General features: G+C 38.7%; 1 protein-coding gene across 7 annotated transcripts in view; it reads right to left on the bottom strand.

Moving 5' to 3' along the window:
• The window catches only part of THOC2 (THO complex subunit 2), a 48,898-nt gene that overhangs the window by 12,119 nt on the left and 15,284 nt on the right, over positions 1 to 21,495 (bottom strand). For all 7 annotated transcript variants that reach the window (XR_005703832.2, XR_005703833.2, XR_009208467.1 and 4 more), the window contains exons 10-29: positions 20,241 to 20,396; positions 17,188 to 17,360; positions 16,866 to 17,061; positions 14,379 to 14,420; positions 13,260 to 13,390; positions 13,073 to 13,174; positions 11,794 to 11,878; positions 10,719 to 10,812; positions 10,199 to 10,279; positions 9,831 to 9,927; positions 7,985 to 8,102; positions 7,346 to 7,525; positions 6,608 to 6,772; positions 5,666 to 5,941; positions 5,120 to 5,261; positions 2,805 to 2,962; positions 1,841 to 1,969; positions 1,221 to 1,352; positions 953 to 1,137; positions 41 to 225 (exon numbers count right to left, since the gene is read on the bottom strand). Coding sequence is in view for 4 of the 7 variants with exons in the window: in XM_040084225.2 (XP_039940159.1) it covers positions 41 to 225; positions 953 to 1,137; positions 1,221 to 1,352; positions 1,841 to 1,969; positions 2,805 to 2,962; positions 5,120 to 5,261; positions 5,666 to 5,941; positions 6,608 to 6,772; positions 7,346 to 7,525; positions 7,985 to 8,102; positions 9,831 to 9,927; positions 10,199 to 10,279; positions 10,719 to 10,812; positions 11,794 to 11,878; positions 13,073 to 13,174; positions 13,260 to 13,390; positions 14,379 to 14,420; positions 16,866 to 17,061; positions 17,188 to 17,360; positions 20,241 to 20,396 (2,827 nt within the window). In the remaining 3 variants the exon portion in view is untranslated. The remainder of the gene's footprint in view (positions 1 to 40; positions 226 to 952; positions 1,138 to 1,220; positions 1,353 to 1,840; positions 1,970 to 2,804; positions 2,963 to 5,119; positions 5,262 to 5,665; positions 5,942 to 6,607; positions 6,773 to 7,345; positions 7,526 to 7,984; positions 8,103 to 9,830; positions 9,928 to 10,198; positions 10,280 to 10,718; positions 10,813 to 11,793; positions 11,879 to 13,072; positions 13,175 to 13,259; positions 13,391 to 14,378; positions 14,421 to 16,865; positions 17,062 to 17,187; positions 17,361 to 20,240; positions 20,397 to 21,495) is intronic.

Below are 21,495 nucleotides of genomic sequence, written 5' to 3'. Positions count from 1 at the left end.
TATTAAAAAATAAACATATAATAATCATAGGTGTGTTTACCAGTGTCCTCAGTAGTGCCCTCTTCCAGTCTAACTGTATTTATTGTGAGAGACGTAGGCATCCCAGCACCACCTGGCCCATTTTGTACTGTTGCAGGTACAGCATTCCTGGCAGGTGGGTCTTTGTGGTGAAATTCATTTTCAGGTATCATGAAAGGCTTCCTACTTTTCAACTGTCCAGAATAGCTGCAAGTCGCACAGATTGTTAAATATGCACAAACATAAAGCAAAACATGGGTTGAATCTTAAATGTGGATCTAATCTAACAGTTCATCTGTTATTTATTTCACAGTTTTTCCTAACTGGTAATGCAGTTTCTTCCCCCTATATTGATGAGCTCAAAAGAAAAAGAAAAACAAACAAACCCACTAGACACAGAAGCAGCCCTACTTCCACACCCTCTTCCTCACCACACACACACACCCGTGGCCAGACACACAGCACAAACTGGCTTCTGACAAAACTCCAAACTGCCAGGGCAGCCTGAGCTGCCCCTCAGGCACAGGAGGATGATTCCACATTCACCACTGGGCGACGCACCATGTAACTAAGCATTTTAGAATCCTATGCACTTCCAATATCTAACCAGTCTTGCAGCAATGGCCCTTCGCTTTCTTCCTTTCACTATCCCCCCTATCTCCTTGCTGCTGTATTATTTCTCTAAAACTAAGCTATGCTCCTGTGAGTAGAAATCTTTACTATTTTAAGTGTTTCACTAGAGTCTTGTAAAGGAAATTAGTGATCATCCAGCACAAAATGAACGTTTTCATTCACACTGCCAGCACCGAGATGCAGGATAGCGAAATCTTCTGTGATAAGGTAAAAATCAAATGTTAGGACTGTAACAGTTCCGAGTCTTTAGATGCCTTTCATGATCCACTTTTAACCACTTTCTTAAATAAGTTGTTGTTACCCCATAGCCAATGCATATAGATCAGGTCTCTTCTCTTTCTCTTCCTGACATATCTTGTGTACTCTTCTTTCCAAGGCTTGACCCAGGTTCAGCACTTTTGGGTACCATGGAAGGATTTTGGTCAGCACAATCAGGATGTTTCTGATGTGGGTATATTCACCTGTTTCCAGACAGTGCACAGAAGCCTAAAACGTAAATTAAAATCTAATGAAGTTGGGGTTTTTTTAAAGCACTCAAAACACATAAGGTTTTTGGCATCTCTATTTACCTTAGTTAATTTATAGTGCCACTTGTGTACCACGTGTCTGAAATTCTCATAATCCAACTGATCAGCCTTATTCCCACCATCAAATCCAGTTGCTCGTAATATAGTCAGGAAGCCTGGATAGTTGCCACATTCCTAAATGCACATCAAAGAGTAGGAAAAAATTATTTTTTGGGAAACAAACCCGGTAATTCTAAATTCTAAACTCTAAAGAACGAGACGATCACATTTTACAGGACTCATATCATTTTTCTGAAGCTAATTTATGTTGAAATTTTAGTTGTGGATGAGAAAAAAGATTATTCATAATTTAACTAGCTTGTGCAAGGAGTATTAAGAGTTTCCATATGCTCCCTAAATTACCTTCAACGTAAGCTATGTGAAAATCAGAAATGGAAAGGGTTTTTTAGCAATTTTTTTTTAACGCCATACAAAATTACTTCTATCAAAGCTACATGAATTATAGTAATATACAAATCAATTTTACAATTATGCCATCAGAAAAATCCAACAGCACTGTTTTTAAATCTAACAGTTCCACTAAATCCATTCTTCCTGGGCTGAATTACACAAATGGTTAGTACCTATTCTAACGAGCAAACTCAATTAGTAATTTCCTGTACCTTTTCATATATGACTCTGTCACTGTGCCATCTGGTCACGGTCTCCAGCATACAGCACAAAAACCTGCCATACCTACTGGCTTCATTCTCTGTGCAACTTGCAACCGTGTATATAATATCAGAGAAAACCTGTGAACAGGGCAGGAAAACGTTACTATGACCCTACTGAATCACAAAACCAAAAAACCTACCAGAATTTTAAATTCCTCCCATCTAAAGCCCCAGTGAGCTAAACACAACAGAGACTGCTTACAAGCAACTGTTTGTTTCGAGCTGCTGGTCCTCCACGCTGAGCCCAGAGCCCAGAGCCAGAGCATACAGCTGCTGCTGACACACTCTTTGATAGTTAACTGTCTTCACCGACATAACTGCTTTATTTTCAAATTAATAATGATTTGAGCTGGCAGAAGTAAACATCTAGCCAAGCTGATGCAAAAAAAGCTTTTTTTCCTGGGCCACAGAGGTCCATAAGACAGGGCTACTCGGGTATTGGACACATGAAATGAGAGCAGAGACACCAGCCAGCCCACGGTCTGTAGCACCATTTGCCAGGGTCAGAAGGGTCCCAAGGATGCTCCTGGTGGGGGACAAGCACAAGCAAAGTGGTTCCACAGCAGAAGGGTACACACAGCTACAATGGGAGGATGAGAGCAGGCCACGGAAATACAGATTACCTAAAGGTTACAAAACCTGACAACAACTCCTATGACAGCTCATGACTTCGCTCTGAAACTCCAGACTCACTAGGTAAACCACAAACAACACTTCTTGAAAATAAACCCCTGAAGCTTTAAGAAAACTTTGATCAGAAGTTCTGAAGTACAAAAGTGAACTTCTGATTGTCACAGATTCTAGAAAAAACAAAAGAGGTAACGATCTTACCTCTTTTGGGAGGCAGGGGAATGCTAGTTTGGGACGTTCACAGTGGTAATTAAAACACACACACACAATTGTAGCTACTTACTCTGTCATAGCAGAGAAGTGTGGAGAAGTTGGGTGTTTTCTGCTGATGCACCAGTTCAACGAAGTGAGCACAGTAAACTGCATCAATTGCCGAAAAAATGCATCGAGGAAATATACACAACTGCAAAAATTTGGTGATAGTCTCATTTTTGGTAGATTCTTCAAAAAACAAGAGTTAAGAGGAGAAAAGAGAAAAGAAAAATACAGTAAATTAACCGTTTATCATTCAACTACTCTTTTCCCAAGAAGTTCAATATGACAGATCCATACTCTGGTGTTTGCATACTTGGCCACTTGGATTTCAGACATATATCTGGCACTGATCAGAAAAAGTCAATATAAGTACAACTGTCTGAGAGGGTGGGAACAGAATAGCAGGGTGGACATAGCAAATGTTTATTTCTTATTGGCAAAATTCTTCTTTCCCAAACAGCACTAAAAACAGGTTCTGGCGAAGCCTCAGTAAACTTCTCCAGCTGCTCAAATTGTGCACACAGCAAAGCAAACACCACCCACTTTTTCACTAGAACACCTTCTTTCACTCTTCTACATAAGCCTGAAGTTGTTTGGTTTCCTTTGAAACTGGAGAACATGCTGTCTCTGTAGAATCCATTAATAATCATTTTTCCAATTAATCAAACACACAGAGGAATTTGAAGAACAGCTTCAGTAAACGACCACCCCAAAATACACACATTTTGGGGAAGTTTCATTCTACTGAGTAAAAGACTGTACTGTATCAAGCTGAAGAGTTACCTGTTTCTGTTTGACCAACCACAGGCTGGTAAACTCAACAGCCCAGCACATACTCAGACTGGTCCCAGGGCAACAAGGAGCATAAAAAGAAGCTGAGAGGAATGTACAGCACGAAGGCAAGGTCAGAGGAAAGTACAGAACTAAAGACTGCAAGTGATGCCTTCAAAGGAAGAACAGTCATGATCTTCACAAGGGCCAGTGCTGCTTTTGCACAGGACACAAGTCACACTGCCCAGGGCTTATTGCCTTCAGTTTTGCAATGGTCATGGAATAAAGCTTGCCCAAGAAAGGACTGTCAGCTTTTAGTTAACTAAAAACTTTATGATGACTTTGTTTAATTTTAATTATCTACCCCTTAAATGTTGTAACAAACATTTGATACCTAAAAAAAAAAAAAAAAAAATATCTATCAAGGGAATCACAGTTCATAGGACAATCAAGTGCGTGTTGCATCAGAAGTCTACGAAGCAACCAAGTGAACAGCCAGTCAGAACAGGCAGTCTCCAACTGCCAAAGCTACCAGGCCACTCTGCCAAAAAATAACCTATTCTCAAGGGTACAAACACTCTATCAAAATTCAGTAGACAGGAAGCCAGTTTAAAAAAAAATAAATTAAATATCAATAATTTAAATAATAATAATAAACTCCACTACTACAGCGACAGTGGATGTGCTGTTCTAGTTCTATTTTCTACACACTTTTGGGTGCTGCTTTAAGTAGACAAATTTACCAAGTCACCTCCAGACCAAGTTTTAATCAGGCAGTAATTTTTCAACCACTAATTTCTTGTAGTTCATTGGCTACAGTACAGGGAACAATATTTCTTCATTAAACCACTTGGATGGATCTTACATGAGTTGGCCACTGGATTATGCTAGGCTTCTCGGACAGACGAACTACTACTTCCAGTTACAAACTCAAAGTTCATCCAGAGAAGAAAACTGACCAGAGAAAAACATTTCAGATTAACCATACCAGCAGAGTTCACAAGCAAGATGAAACATTACAGACATTTAACAGGAGACAACACTTGATTCTGCTTGCTGCATACCTGCCCTATGAAAGGTGTGCATGCTGTCTCACTGCATGGGGCTGTCAGGCTGGCACACACTTATCCTGTCATTGGAATAGGGCTTACGCCACCACCCAAACTGGAATATTGCTCCTCAGCACTGGACTCCAACACTGAGACTTTACATGCCTATTTTTTGCAGCAATTAGACTAACTTATCAGCATTCTAACTGCAGTTAGCAAGTACAAGCCAGCTTGCAATTACAAATTTCCACTGAATTGGTCAGTCTCTAATTTATTTTCTAAGTTAGGGCAAAATTTAAAAGGTCTTGACATTGCAAGAAATAAAAAACTTCTCTATGAAAACCAACTACTGAGCATTTGCAAAGACACATTACATTCTAACTAAAAATTTACCTTGCTAACAGACCTCATCATATAAAGAGATCAAATTTCCAAATCAGCATTAAGAATATTTGGGCAAGGAAGCTCTGGAGACAGTGACAACTACAAAAACATCCACAGCATTTCCCCTAGACACACTTACTTGCCAGAAGCCAGTTATCTTTCTCTAGTTTCAGTCTCTGTAGAACCCTCTGCACGTGCTCCAACTGCTTCTTCTCCTCCTCAAGGAGCTTGTCCTGCAGAGCTGTGCAACGTTCTTTTTCTTTTTTCTTTTTATTTGGAGGCTAGAAAATGTTAGGGTAACTCATTTAGTATTATACTACAACTTGCTATAGACAGCAGTAAGTTCCTGGTAATACTAAAGAATACTTGAAAAACTTTTTACTCAAAAATGTTCTGCTCTAATAATCTGCTGATTTTAGGAACAGACCATAGATACAGGTGTCAAGACCTGCTCCCTGAAACTGGTTTTCCAGTAATTTTCACTCAGTGGAGTCACTAATACTTTTAACATGGGAATTATGAAGGAAAGTCAATCCAAATTATGTTAATGTGGCAAATCAGAATGGATGAACCACGTGACAAAGCTCCCCAGATCTAAACAACCCTAGTAAAATACTTCAATATAATGAAAAGAAACTTTTAAGGCTAGAAGTTTAAACCGGACCACAAAATTGTATCACCATACCATTTCCTGATTGTCATCTATGGCTTTCATTTGGACTTTAAGTTTATTGACTTCTCTGTCATAGCTGCTGTGTGGCACAGCAAGGTCATACATGGTTAAAGACCAGAACGTAGCATAGAACTGAGGGCTGATGTCATCCCAGACTTTAGGGAGGTGCAGAGAAATCACAGCTTCGTGAACAGGAGCCATCACCAGCTCGCATGATGTGATGTATTTGTGAACTTTGTGCTGCTGCTTATTTCCCTTCTCGGCTTTTTTTAGTTCATCATACTTTGACTGTGGATAAAAAAATAAAAGAAATAAAATAAAAGAAATAAAAAACTGTAATCTATGTATACAAAAAATAAACTTAATAATATAATCTAACGTTTCTATACAGCATTTACTTGTGAAATGTCAGTACATAAAGCACTGAAGAACCTCACACAGAACCTTTAGTCTTCATCTTTAATGGATGGATCAATCTTTCCTCACTGATGCTGCTACCTGTTGTCACAGTAACACATTATGCTACACCAAGTGAAAACTGCTCCCCATATTGAACTTTTCAGATGCAGGAACAAATTCATTTCTGACACTTCATGAGACAGCACACCATTTGGCAGCTGCAACATTTCCCTCCACAGCAAAAATCCCTCTGAAACACCTGCAGAAGAACTTACACCTTTGAGGGAACAGGCAGGGACAGAACTCTACTGATAACCTAAGACACCCAGAGAGGTGACTTCACCAGCCATGACTTCTGTCAGTTGTGTGAAAATTGACACGTGGGCCATGTTTTCTAAGATTAAGGATAACCTGTTTCAGCCCACAGCTCCCATTTCGAATTCTACTCATAAATCTTAGCAAGTTTCATTTAGCAAACAAACTTTATCTGCAACCCACCACGTGTCCTGGTACCAGAGCAACACTACGAGCAGACAAACGAGGAGTTGTACTCACTGAAATGTGGTGTGCATACATGGGCCTTGAGAGGAAAAATGCAGCATCATGAGGGGTGTGAAACTCATTACAGAGAACATCGATAGAAGGCACTCGCTTAATGTAATCCTCTGTGCTTAGATTGGATGCTAAAAACCCACCAAATTGTACCAGGGTATCGTGGCACTACAAGTGAAAAATACAAAAAGTTAGCCAACATTGTTATTTTGTTCAACAGTTAAGTCAGGGAGAGCTTCAAAGCTTGCTTTCTTTTCCTTTTTGTTTTCTTGTTAAAAATGCTAACATCAAACAGTAGAGCAAAAAAAAATTCTCATGGGAGAAGACCAATAAAATTAAAAAGCCCACCTAGAAAAGCCAGCAGCATTCAAGAGCATTCTATTCTACCAGAATGGAATGCAACTAGTTCCTACTGCCTAAGGCAGCAAAAGAATTATTTTTAAAAAAAGGAAGTTTTGCTACCAAAGCAAGATTAGAAAACCAAACAGACACTTAAAAAAAAAAATTAAGTTTTTATGACAAAGGATGCTTTGCTCTTTTACCCCGAGGTCAGTTGCCAGTATAATATACTTCTATATTTTAATAGAGCAACCCTGCAATTAGTTTTAAAATTCTTATACATTTGCATTTATTGTACTGGGTTGTCATATGCAATTCTGTAGATTTTCTTATTTATGTGCTGAATACACTAGAAGTTAACAAAAAGGAGGGGATCTCATAAATGCAGGTGTTTTTACTTGCCTGATCATACAGTTTTCCCACCAGCTTCAGATGCTTTTCCCCTCCTTCTTGAAAGACAACACCATTCCTCTGCTGAGCCATAAGCAGGCACAGTGGGAGGGCAAGGTCATGGTCCAATAATGCATCTTTTAATCTCTGAGATGATTTCTTTGTATTCCTGATTTGGCCAAAGTATCCACCCTGCACAGCACAGAAAAAGTTACCCAAGCTGGAAAACAGTGCATCACAAATGCAATCTGTGTGTGCTGACTGCAGAAATGCTGATGAATTAACAGCAAGAGAGTTCATGTCCATCAGTAAAACTCTGTGGATCCTGTACTGCAATGTATGTACAGAAGAATCAGAAACTAACCGCTCATGCATGCTTTAGTTAGTTTTTGCTGGTGCAAAACATAAACAAATCAATTAATCAATAGAAATCTACCAAAGGTAACCGGTTTTTGCTGCTCCCCCCAGCAGGGCTGAGCCAGCAGGACTGCACCACCGCCAAGCGCAGGGGCTGCTGGAATGCACAGGTCTGGCATGTCCCACTCTCCTGAGCAGGAGCTGCTGTGATGCACAGAATTAAAGTTCACATCAACACTGCACTGCCTGCTGCACCAATTAACAGCAAGAGTTCTTATGACAGTGAACACGAACCTCAGCTTTCAGCTGCTCTCCACCAGTCATGGCTTCCAACTGCTCCATTGTCATTTCTTCAGTAATTTCTATCCCCGCCATTTTCTGCACCACCTCTTTTAAAATAAGCAAATCAAAGCTGCAAAGCAAACAGAAAAGTGGAGTAAAACCAGGACAATTTGTTACAGAACTGGAAGCTATGACATTCAAGAAATATTACACAGCACCACAGTGCATGTCAAACAATATTTCCATTCTTTTCTCAAGAAGATACTGATCTGTCAAGCACAAGGATTTCTTCACTGCAAGTACAAAGCTAGTACTTGACAGCAATGCAGTCATTCAGCAGCTGGATTTCAGAACCCCTTCAGAACTCGTTTTTGAAGACGGTAGTGAATGTGGTGCTATTAAGTGCCAGCAAATGAATCAAAGTTTATTGCTCCCTTTTGCTGCTTTCCATGCTTCAAACTGTAGCTATACAGTTGTTTCAGGAATATGGAATATTTTATATTTTGTTAACAGTTTCTAGAACAGTACACAGCCTTAGAAATGTACTGGCAGAGTCGGTCTGGAGAGGTTACTTGGAAGCATGGAAAGCACCTTATTTTTACTTGAAACACAGAATACATAAAATACCCCAATAATCATCCTGCCCAGAGAGTAGGTTTTACTTTCTGCTCTGAATTTCATAAGGAAAATTACTTTTCCTCAACAGAAGTAGAGTAAATTGTATTCCAAACACACAAAGCAGTAATGGTTTCCAGTTAACTTCTGAAATTTGTGTGACTTACTTATAAAACGCATTGACCCATGCCTTCCAAAACAAAGTTTAATCTTTAAATAACTCACATAGTTTATACTTTTATTTGCTGTTCCAACCATATGTAGGTTTTCTGTCTAGGAACTCTGCAATACCAGCATAAGCTCCAATTCAAAGACCTCAATATTGCAGTCCTATGAAACTGGTGATACCAGTAAATCCATTTTATTTTTATGATCCCAAGTACTGAACTGATGTTTTCTTCCCCAAAATACTTACAGTCATGATTTTGGGAAAGACAACGAACATTACTTACCTTTCCTCTGTAGCTCAATGTGATTGCCATCATCAGAACAAAAAGTAAGGACAGAGGAGCATGAGACTGAATGTCTGTGTCGCAGGGAAGGGGAAAAAACTACATTTCTCAACATAACTCCCCTAAAATAACACGTTGTGTTATCACCACTGGTAAGCTGCGTTTCAAAACCCATATAGGGATTTCTAATAGAAAAAAGTTGATACTCACCTATGTGATAAAATTAAGTAAGTAAATGAAACAATAATACTAAGTGATGACAATGGAAAGACAAAAGGAAAAGTCAAATTGGAAACCTTGTTTTGAGTTATGATTGACATCGACACATGAAACAACTCAACTACCACTAAATAAATTGGATAAAGTATTTAAATAATATTAAAATGTTAAGAGGCATTCCTGCAGAGAAGACATTATGAGAAAAGAAAAACAAATTGTAACAGTCACACTGCTTTATATAATGGATACTTATTTTTTACATAATGTACAGTAATTTTTGTGATGAAATTACACACTGGCAGGTTTTTGCTCCTGCATGGCCAGCTGTTAAGAAAACTATTAAAATAAGTTAAAGATGAAAAAAATCAGTGCTTCAAGAATGTCACATCTATACAGTTAGAGGAAAAGTAAAGTACTAGAGTGTATCATTCTTTCTTTCTGCTGTTTACCCTCCCCAGTGCTGTGAATGGAGTTTACCATTGCTGCAGCAACACCTACATCAAGTGTTTGTGTACCAGGGAAATAACACTTCAAACAGTCTGAGTTTCCACAGTCCATTGTGCAATACTTGCCTTTTGCCAGCTTTCAGCTGGTTGGCTACATACTGCAGGAGGCCTGCAAGTTCAATGGGGTATTTTCGGAAAACAGCTCCACAAAAGCTTGCCAGACCTAGAGCAGAGAGAGACAGCTGTGACTGCACCTCTTTATTAAATAAACATTAACAGAGTGTACATGGCATCTTAGCAATGCGTGCATTTCGGGAACACAAAGGAAAAAAATAATCTCCTATTGATTAAACTTGCCACTCTTCATTTTGTTTAAAATATTAGCCAGTAGGTGCAAGTGAAGTATTGACCATAATGATCAATGGTTGAATAGATCACAGGGGGCTGTGAAGTATTTTAAGCATTACTGTAATAAATAAAAGAAGAATACTAACTCTGCAGCCAGCTTGAGATTGTAGTGTCGTCATGCTTCATCCTCTCCTTCTCAGGGTTTGCCAATGCTTCAATGATACAATCTTTAGTGTTGTTAAAGAGAGTATTTTTCCTCAACTTACAAGCACAAAAGTTACAGAGAGATGTTTTTCTTGCTTTAGTAATATATGAACACAATATACAAGTACAGCAAGCACTAACATAGTTATGGTTTTAAAAAACTAAAACCATGAAATAGTAACCCAAAAGCAGTATTTACCTCACTATTTACAAGATCACTATGCCTTCAAGAGTGAAAGTAGCAAAAACAAAGAATAATTTTTATCGTGTGAAAGAATTGACAGAGAGGGTTCCATAACCCAACTACAACTGAAGAGGTATTTACAAACTTCGCTAAAAGTTCCAGCAAAAAGCAGTAAGAAGAGAAAACAGAGACAGTATTTACTCACAGATAACAGGTTTGATCTGGCTACAACTGCAGTTTTATCAATAAGTGATGCAGTAATTTACATCAAAGGATACACGCCAAGACATCATAGTTCAGGGAAGTGAGGTATTTCAGCGAATCAACAACCGGAGTTATCAAGTTATCATATTTTTGTATTTGTGACAAAATCTGCAAGTTACAACAGACATTCAGCTAAACAGGGACAGTACTCCTTTCACATAATAATAGCATTCAACAATACTTGTCTTCAGAACCTACACAAAACATGCTTAAAATTAATTTTCCAAAGGTCCTAAACAACTGTCAAAGTAAACAGGTAATCTCATTAATCTATCCAGTGAAACATGTCTCTAATGTGTAAAAACAATTCTGTGCAATTTCTCTTTTCACTTATCAGCAAATAAAATCATGAAAACATTTTTTCCTAATATTTAAGAATCCTAAACCTTAGCAGCAGGATTTCCTCTTGCTACATACAGTTAAAAAAGACTATTTAAAAAAAAAAACAAAACAACCAACCCAAATCCATGAAGCTAGGTCATGAAAGATTACAAGCAAACGGTATTAATCAAGTTCTAGGATGTTTTCTTTGGTACATGACACATATGCATGTATAGTGCACCAATGATTTCTTCAAGCACAGTCTAAAAACTGCTAAATCAATACCCTTAGGTCACATTTGTGACTAAGATGGAGGCCCATCAACACACTTTAACACCTCTCCAGAACTCTGTAGGACCAAGCAATCTTAAAAATCCTGCCCAACTTCTTGGGTGCATTTCAGACTTCAAAGCTTTGAGTTTTCTTCTAAATGACCCTGATCAACCTCCACCCCACTCACAGACAACTGTCAGAGCAACTTAACCTGAATTTGCACTCTGCAGAACCCCATCAGCCATCCCTGTACCTGAGACCCACCTCTGCTACCTCAAATTACATTTTCTCTGCAATTATTCAAGAGATGTTCCCGTATTTAATATCTCACTAAGTATTCTTATAGTTAGTATCTTACTATGTGCGCTACTAAAAAACATACTATTTTTTAAAATTTGCATCAAAATTAAAAAAGAATTACATTAGAACTGCAGGTACCCCCTGAACTTCAATTATCAGGACTGAAATAGCAATCAAATACATGGAACTACATACATAATCAAATAAAATTGTAGGATTGCTGTGGCTGAGCTTCCCAATTTGTCTTCCAGAGGGTTTCACATTTTCTTTAGTTAAGCGCCTGTAAATGAGGACATATTTTATTACAAAAGACAAGCTAGAAAAATATTAAAGCAGGTTAGTTGCAGTGAAGAAACATCTTTATTAGTCTCAGAGACTAAATTCTCACGAGCAAATGCGTTTTCAAGACATCTCAGCATAGAAATACTAATCCACTGAGAACTGGAAATTGAGAAATCCTTCAAGAAGCCGACAGTACAGCCAATCCTGTTGTCCCTCTGTTACTGTGGACCATATTCCAGCTTCAACTTCCAACATTCTGCTTTCAGAAGTGCTCAGTGAAACCTGTACCACATACACCAAACTACCATGTGATACTGTTAGTTGCTCTGGGAATTTTAACTTAGCCACAGATCAGTCAGTTTTTGTTGCATTCTGTTCATTGAAAACCAGCATTTCTGTCTTTGTGTTACAGTCCCACAGCATCTCCTACTGAAGATTTGAGCTCAACCTGAAACCTGAAGTTGCCAGTGAATTGTACACATAGCAATCTTCAACAACTGACAGCACTGTGGTTCGCCTGCACAACTGAAATCCACTGGAAAGGTTTATGGAGTATGCAGCGAGTCAGAAGGGAATCAAAACAATTGTTCCTAGCTTTCACAGCTCTGAGGCCAGCGTCTTTTACCCAAAAACATTTACTGTCTGGCCTATATGGAAAGGTCCTGATTATCCACACCGTAACATCACATCATTTGCCAAAAGCAATGGACAATCTAATTCCCTGACAGTGACATCAAATGTGAGGTAAATCTGAAATTGCTGGGAGCCCACTTGAGGATGAGAATAATCATTCTGTTCAACTTACTGCCATACATTCAAATCTACAGAGAACATGACAAGATTCTTGAGACTCTTTGGAGGAGTCTCCACACCTAGAGGAAACATGCAGCACTTGTACATTTCCATAAGCAAAGCAATTTATCAAAAACTTTACCTGGAAAAGGTTTCAAATCATTTAATGGGACACTTTTCAGAAATTACATACCCTTATTGGTGACAAATTTGTTTGTATCCTTGTATATTTGATGGCTTTTAACCACAATACATTAAATACTTTAGGAACAAGGACTATTTGGGAAATCACTAAGTCATTAGACAGGGAATGTATTTGTCAAGCTTTTTTTCCTCCAGCTAGTGATGTGCAATACCCTGTACCACAGTCCATCATTGTTTCTGGGAACAGACTACTCACTTCATAATGTATTTGGCTCGGTCTATGGTTTGGGCTTTGACTTTCACAAGAAGCGGGTGACTGTTATATGTCTCATTCTTCCATTGCCCATAGAGACGGTACCTGCAAAGTTCCACAGGAAAAGGAATTTCAGAACTGCCAATTGAACAGCTCACTCCAAAGGACGGAGACAAATCATTCCACTCACCGGTACTGGTACGGAAAGGTTTTGAACATGCCCCATAACTCCTCAGACATGCACGCATTGCAGTCCATCAGGGAAAGAGATGGAAGCAAGACTTGATCAGTAATACTCAACAAACAGCTGAACAGTGTCTCCTGGGACAAAGAAAACCCCAAGGTAACTATCAGCAAGTGCCTCAGCAGCAGTGTTCTACATGCGACGCGCAGACGCACAAATGGAAAATTTGATAATAAAAACAACTACACGACAAGATTAAGACTTCCAGAACAAAATCTAAGTAGGACCTAGAAGTATCTCCCATGATAAATCATGTAGTAAATAATTTACTGACTATATATACTGTCAATATTTTATCTGCCTATATAGGCTACTACAACAAAGCTGCTGAAATCTTCAGCAGGTTGCACTCATTTTCAAATCAAACATACCACTAAAAAATGGATATTGTGCGGATTGCGTGAAGTGCAACACAGGAGAAAACTTGTTTTGGCAACTGCTTTCAATGCATCAAGGTATTCCTCATCTTTACTCCCATTTTCAAAATTTCAGATAAAAACCTGAAAGCACTATACGAGACACATTTCCAATTTCCATGTTTTCAGTATCCTATGCTTACCCTTTCTTAAACATCGCTCTTTTCCACTGAGCTATTTTAGAATAACTATAGCAGCAATGAAACAAAACAAAACAAAATGCAAAACCCAGAAGAGATTTTCTCCGCAAAGATTCAGGAAATCTGGATAAGTGAGAAAGAGGAACAAGTAACAATGGAAACTGGAGAAAATTCATACTGAAAGCTCACTTGTTGATTAAAAAAAGCCCCACTTGTTTTTCTAAGTTAGATTTCTACTGGACACTTGGATTTCATTGTGAACAATCTTGATAATAAATCAGAAAATTTTGAAGTAAATAAATTAGGCAATTAAAAAAAATTTCATTGTACCAATAAACAGCTCCCCTATGCCCAATTTGTCTTTTCTCTATGCTTTTCCCCACCAAGGAGTGTATTTATAGAATAAATATCTAGAGGATTTCCAGCTGATTTCAAGCAAATAAGTAAAATGCACATTTGGTAACCATTACAATCTTGCATAAAAACACCTTCCTCCAAAATAAACTCACCATCTTCTCTTTATCTTCCTGCTTGCTTCCATCAGACTGAAACTATAACAAAGACAACCATGTTAATTGTAGCACAGTTAATGCAACAGTTACAGGCTCAGAAGAGAGCTATCTCAGCAAAAGCCTGAAGGGCCAAGCATCTCTTAAATGTTTCATTTGCCCCATCTGTCAGCATTAAAGTATTTTTTAAACAGAAATTCAAATCCATGGAGGAAATGCATTCCTTACATAGAGAGGGGCTTTGTACAATTCCGTCCAAAAAGAAATACTAGCAAAGCTACAAAGAAATTTGCTACTACATATGAAATACTGAATTTTCTTACTGGAGAGGAAAATAAATGCCTAAGCATTCACCTTCTGCCTAAAAAATCTGAGGACTTCCAACGCGGTTACCAACGGCCATAGATTATTTCCTCATCTTTCTCTCACAGTGACACCCCCTTAAGCTTTTAGTCTTCGTTATTAAATTTCTTTTTCTCTCTGCTTGCTCCACTCACCATGAAAAGTGTATTAAGCTATCACACAGTAAGTGCACAATTATTTTAAAGGTACACTTTAGCATGAAAGCTGCAGTGCAATGTTAGTAGTCTAAACTACTATATGGATTAATTTAGAGTCAAACTACCTTCAGTTACAAGTATTTCTACTGCGTGTTAAATGTAGTTTCACAACTAGACCATGCTGATGGCAACAACGCATTAAAAATAACTTTCCCTATGCTATAACCACTCTGTCACCGACGAGTTTCTTCACAGTTCCAACCTAGAGCAAATAGCTAAAATGTTGCTCATTCTTGTCAGAAACACATGAAACTGTTACATGTTTACACTGAACCTCCACAAGAGATTCCTATAACCAAGCAATCTCCATTCCAGCGTGCATATCCTCAGGAACAAGGCTTTCTCACAAACCTTCAATACTTCAATTACAAAGTAGTCCTAACAGCCTGCTGACAGCAATAAATGAATTAGTCCCTCAAAATGATAATTTTCAACTTAACTACACTTTCAGTTTAAAATAGCTATCACTGAAGTGATACCAGTCTTCTCACTGGCTGCAAGAAATCAGAGTGAAGACACTCAGCACAGCAGAGGCCGCTGTGAAGTCAGAGCATTTACCACTGGGAAATCTTACCATTCTGCACAACAAGATGCCAAGAAATTACACAGAGATATGGAAGTAGGGAAACAGTTGAACTGTCCGTGATTTTATTACAAAGACAACATGGAACCCAAAGTTATATTGTACATCTCTCACCCTATCACTGGATCTTGGAACCCAACAAGAATAAATTCTCTTGACAAAATCTGCTACTTTGAACAAAAAGACCTTCAATCCCAAGAACTAGCTGTGTTCTTAGCTCTGCATCATCAGGTGCAGCTGGACATGAAAGCCCCCCTTCAGCTGGTATATATAAATTATGAGCATTCCAACATTTGTTAGTTGCAGTTTAAGGGGGGAAAAAAGAGTTTTAAAACTGAAAACATCCCCTCCAGTACCAATTAGACCGATCAACCTCTCCAGTTTTCTGTTGTAAATTAAAATACAATGCTGGGTAACAAAACCCATGATTTTTAAGTTTTGGGGAGGTGGACTGGTCAATCATTGATAATAATAGCAATTTATAAATTATTTATTTCATAGTTTCTCTGAGCTGCTGTTTAAAAAAAAAAAATTAAACCCCCTATTGTTGACTTGAAAACAAACCAGAAACTGCTAGCTAAACAGCAAAGTGGCAGAAAAGCAGGAAATCATTAGCCTCAATCTGAACTACCGAGTACATTTTAAGGGAGTTCAGAATATAAATTCAATTTGCAGCCTTTTAAAGCAGATCATACTGCCAATCCTTCAGCAGACACCTGGTAAAGATATGGACAAAAGACAGTAAGCCATCTCAAGAGATCAGTTCATTTCTGAAGTTGGCAACTTCAGATTTCCACATCGAACTCATCCTTAGCAGTATCTAAAGGTTTATCACTGACACAAGATCAATTGCAGCAGCATTTTAACTAGGCAGAACAGGGAGAAAAAAACATGAAGTAAAAGGATGCAACATCCCCTGCTTGCCAAGTAACCCAACAGCTGGGACAGAAAGCTGAAATTATTTGTACTGCATGTGTAGCAGGCTATCAGTCCTCATTGACTACATTGTGCTGTAATAATGTAGAAGCTTCCAGGCAGTCAGTACCATATGTCTGTTGGGTGTACACACACAGATCGTATTTTAAAATATGAATACCACAACAGGAAATTAGATATCGCTAAACATCTGTGGTTATAAACCTGAAGTGCCTTAAGTTGTTCATAAAGATGTTTACAGATCATAAAATTAATTAAAATCAAAATAAGGTTCTCCAAGTTTGTCCTCAGTCAAAATTTTCTTTTGTTCCAGCATTTGAATATCACACAATTAGCAAGACGAGCATTTTTTGACATCAGAATGATTGGTATTTTTCAGGTTGCGACCAGCTGTTGCATCATACCAACCTCTTTCATAAATGCTTTTCCAAGGCGTACTACTTTTGCAAATAAAATGGGATCGTGGGACAGATGAGGACCAAGGTAACAAAGCATGTTGAACACTTCCTTTCTCAATTCCTCAAAGCTCTCCGCTTGTTTTGGTGCTCTCTTGTTCGGCAAAGAGGAAATCGGTGACCCTTTCGCTCCTTTAGGTACCCCAACTCTGAAAAATAGAAGGTGCAGCACTTCACAGGGAACAGCAGCGAAAACGTCAGCAGTGTGCCTGTGATTAGGCTCAGGGGTAGGGTCAGCAGCAGAGCAGCAGCACCGGCTGCCACTGTCACCCCACCTGCGGTACAGAGGCTCGATGGTGACGTGGACGAGCTGGCACAGCGCGACGGCGATGGCCTTGTGCGAGGTGGAGTAGAACGGAGGCATCTGATCCATGATGCTCTGGGCATGCTGCCAGTCACCAATCTTCAACAAGGCCTCCAATAAGCCAAGTTTCTGATTATCAGGAGGCTGCAAGACAAGAGAGAAGTGTGTTCATAAAGTCTCCTTAATACCTCTCCTTAAGCAGCTGCAACCCACAGCTAGAGAAAAAAGCCTTGTACATCAACTGTGTGATAAAAATACATGCAAAATAGAACTTAGCTAGACATTTAGACAATAAGCAAACCACAAAAGATATTATAAACCGGTCCATGTAGAATTTAACATATGGATCAAAGAAACAGGTAAAAATAATGCAAATTTATAAAGTTGTCTGATGCATGTCTGATCACATATTTTTCAAACTGTCACAATCTACTGAAGCTTATTTCCTTACAGGACATTTTAAGAACAATGCAAGCACTTGAATCCTTCATGCTCTGAGTTTCTCTGGGTCTAAAAGCACAAATTTCTCTTGCAAAAGCAGATTAGAATAAAAAAATAAGCTAAGCCACACTCAAACCCTTTCTCTGTCCTAGTGTGCATGTATGATAAGATTTACATTAGCATCTGTTCCAGGAGGCTCTAGACTTAAGTGCAAGTTTACATAAATTTTTCCAAAAATCCCCTTTGCGATACAGGCATAAGAGGAAACAGGACCCTACAATTAAGGTCATGCCTTGAAGCACCTCTTCAGGGGCATGGTATTGATATATTTTATTGTTATAAATTGGCTTTCCCTGGCCCCCAAGGCAGAAGTCTATCCTTAAGTGACTAACAGTAAGTTGTAAGTAACTACAAGCCTAAGATGATGTTTACATCCAGGGAAGGAAGATTACAAGCCTAGGACAAAATGTTTTTATTATTTTAAAGCAAAATATGATTTTATTTAAACAACACAAGCAGAGAAGACCGACTGACAAGAACAATAAGTAATTACAAAACAGACACTCCTGTGGTTCTAGTTTGTATGGGGTTTTTTTCCCCTTTTAAAACTTTAACACTGGCAAGTATTTTTCTGACAGTTTTAAAAATATAAAACAGCAGAGCACATGGTAACATGCAGAAAAATGCTCCACAGCAAAACCAAGGGAGGTCTCTACTCATGCTGATATTACAGAGCTCACATGCTGCTTGACTTTTGGGTAAGCAAGTTCCAACACGCGCTCTCCAAAAGCCAGGACAAGTCTGGTGCAGAGGGGTCAGTCTGGAACTGCTGTCAAACCCAGTCCTGCTGCCCACACTCTGACCTGGATGTCCTGTCACACAGTCATGGCAAATGCATCTTAAAGGTAGCACACCTGTCAAGACTAAATTCTTCATGTGAGAGTCATGAGATAATAATGAATTTTAAGCACACAAAATAAGCACTTTGTGGATTTAAAAGAAAAGTCAGGTCAGTAATTTTTAAACGCTGCTTTCCTTACGCAGGCATTTATTCCATGATACTGTATCAAACACAGTACATTAAAAAGATGTGCTGGATACAATGTGCCTAAACTTAGGCGGACAACAGCTTTCACACATAGTTACCCCCTGACTGCTATGAAGTGCACAGCTAAGCACATACAAAAATACTTTTAACACAGAAACAAGCTTTTCAAGAAACAGCAGGCATTGCATAACGGTGTGTGCAGTCACAGAAATTGGTTTCTGTTAAGCACAGTTCTTCATTTTCCCAGCACGCAGGTTCAGACTTTGTCATTTTAATCCTTCAGAAAAATGCTGCAGTTTCTGCTAGAGCTTAAAATTCCCTAGTTCTTAATTCTAAAGCTTAGCCATGAAAGCTGTCTTAACTCCTCTGATATTACTTGCAATGCATACACTCCCCATGTCCCATCAAGAGTTTATTTTTCCATCAGAACAGGGTGACAAGCACGCTTCAGAAAATTCTGGGCAGCCCTAGCAGGGAAGGTGGGCCAAACAAAAGGGAGGGGGGATCAGAAACTTGAAGTGAGTGCAAGGAATCTCTTCAAGCAGCAGCTGTGGCTGCAGCTGAGGGCCAGAGGGCAGTGACTCTATCAGGTACCTGAGGGAAGAAAATGGAATTAGATTTTTCAAGCCAGCAAAGAAAAATGAAAGAAGGAAGGCAGGCCAGAGATTAACAGAATCAAGGTGGAGTAGAAGTAGGAATAGCTAGACAAACCAGATCGATAAAGAATCCAGCAGGATACAGAAATTCAAGAACAGAAACCATCAAGACTGATAGATCCCTTCCCCTACTCCAGCATGCAACTTAAAACTGCATATATCAAGCATTTATTTTTCTGTTCTTTTTGTTTTAAATAAGGTGTTTAAGAAGTACTTAAGTACTCAAATGAAGATGACAACAGAATGGCCTCAAGGAGATCAAATAATTTTGTTTCTAAAATAAGGCTTGGACACACTAAATCAAATCAGACCTAGAGCAACATGAATCTGACATAGCAGGAACTTAAATGGAGAGTTTAAATTTACACGTATGGAGATGCAGGCTTAAAGAAAAGCACAGTGAGCAGTTACAACCGAAATCTTCAGTTATAAGCTTTTTCTACAATGCAGGATAATTATACCAACATTCCTAAGTCTGGCAATTCTTTATGTCCCAATTCTTGATTGAGAGAACCGAAGTTGTCATTTTTATGAAATCAACTAGGATTATACTATCATGAATCCTACAAGTGCAGTTGTTAAAGGCTGTGAATGTATAAATGCTGGGGCATACTTAGTGGAGCCGATACAACAAAAAGGGAGAGAAGAAATCAATTAGCCATGGAACCAAGACTATTTTATGTACAGAAATCCAGAACAAACCCCAAACCACATATTTTTGCACATTCAGTATAACAGGAGTGCGGTCAGAAGACAAATACAAGCCATCCAAGAAGTACATAAATGTTTTTCAAATAAATACAGGTATGTTTTTATAAAAATTGTTTTGTTTAATGTAATTCAAATAGTTTTACTGAAAAGAAAGCTACTCAGTCACACCTTTTCGGTTTTCTCCTCCTCTTTTTCCTTCTCTTTCTCCTTTTCCTCAGTCTTTTCAGATGATAAGACGACCATTGTAAGTTTTCTGACAATTTGTTTAGCTTCCACTATCTCTCGCTTGTGTTCCTCCATGATGGCATTATCCCCTGGCAGAAGCTGAAAAAACAGAACATTGTATCTGAAAACTGTGACCAACTGCTACTGTGGATCACCTCTCCACAACCATTTGTTGTCAGAGCCCCCCCTGCCCTCAAATTTACCCTTCAGCTGTAGCTTTATGGTGACAATTACACAGATACTGCATGATAACATTAACGCAACTCAGCGCCCTCAATCCAAGTGAATATTCAAAATACTGCTCATCTAAAGGGAAGAAAAATTTAATCACCACGGAAAACCAGGTAACCTACTTAACCACACACTTTGATTGTACCTTTATTTTAAAGAAACACCATTTAAAGCTTATCAGATGTTTTATTTATGAGCAACGTGGGTTAAACACATGCAAGATCAGTTCTTTAGTTCTTAAAGTATCTAGAATGAAAAAAATATCAGCATAGTCTTGTACTTGAGAATATTCAATGAGGAATATAAACCAACACTCAGAAATTAAAAGGTCAGGTTGTGAGATGAAAGAGTTTCCTCTGACAAAGCCAAACTTCAGTTCAGCACCTGAAACAAGATCACACTTTCCCTGTAAATAAGTAATCAAAGCTTACTGCAGAGTCATGACCTCTTTGATACTCTTTTTTTCTTCTAATGTTTTCAACAAGAGAAAAAATGTATTGATTTTTCTTTGCACAAACTGACCACAGAAGGAGGAAAGACTTCCTCCATTTCCCAGAAATTTGGGGAAGAACAAATCCCATTTGGAAAGGAAAGAGGTATAAGGAGTTGCATTTTTCTCATCTGAAAACACAGGCAAACTACAAAGCCTCAGCAAGAAGCACTTGGTGCGGAACTCCCGTGGTAAATTGTATCTGTAGGATGCCATACACTCTGCATGGCTGTGTGCATGCACACACTAATGGAAGGGCAGGGAGAGCAGGCACAGTGCTCTCCCATGGCAGCCACACAATGAACCCCTCCACACTCAACACCTACATGCTAATTATTTAATAGAGACTTGCAGAGCAAGTTAAATTAAACCTGAACTGAAAAGAGATTAAAAAAATATACCATCCCAACATGTAAAGACAGAGAGACCGGCAGAGATGTGGAATGAGACGGACAATCACCATCGTGCAGGTGAACA

Source organism: Hirundo rustica, chromosome 21, assembly GCF_015227805.2.
Source record: "Hirundo rustica isolate bHirRus1 chromosome 21, bHirRus1.pri.v3, whole genome shotgun sequence".
NCBI lineage: Eukaryota > Metazoa > Chordata > Aves > Passeriformes > Hirundinidae > Hirundo > Hirundo rustica.
This window is presented reverse-complemented; position numbering and strand designations above follow the sequence as displayed.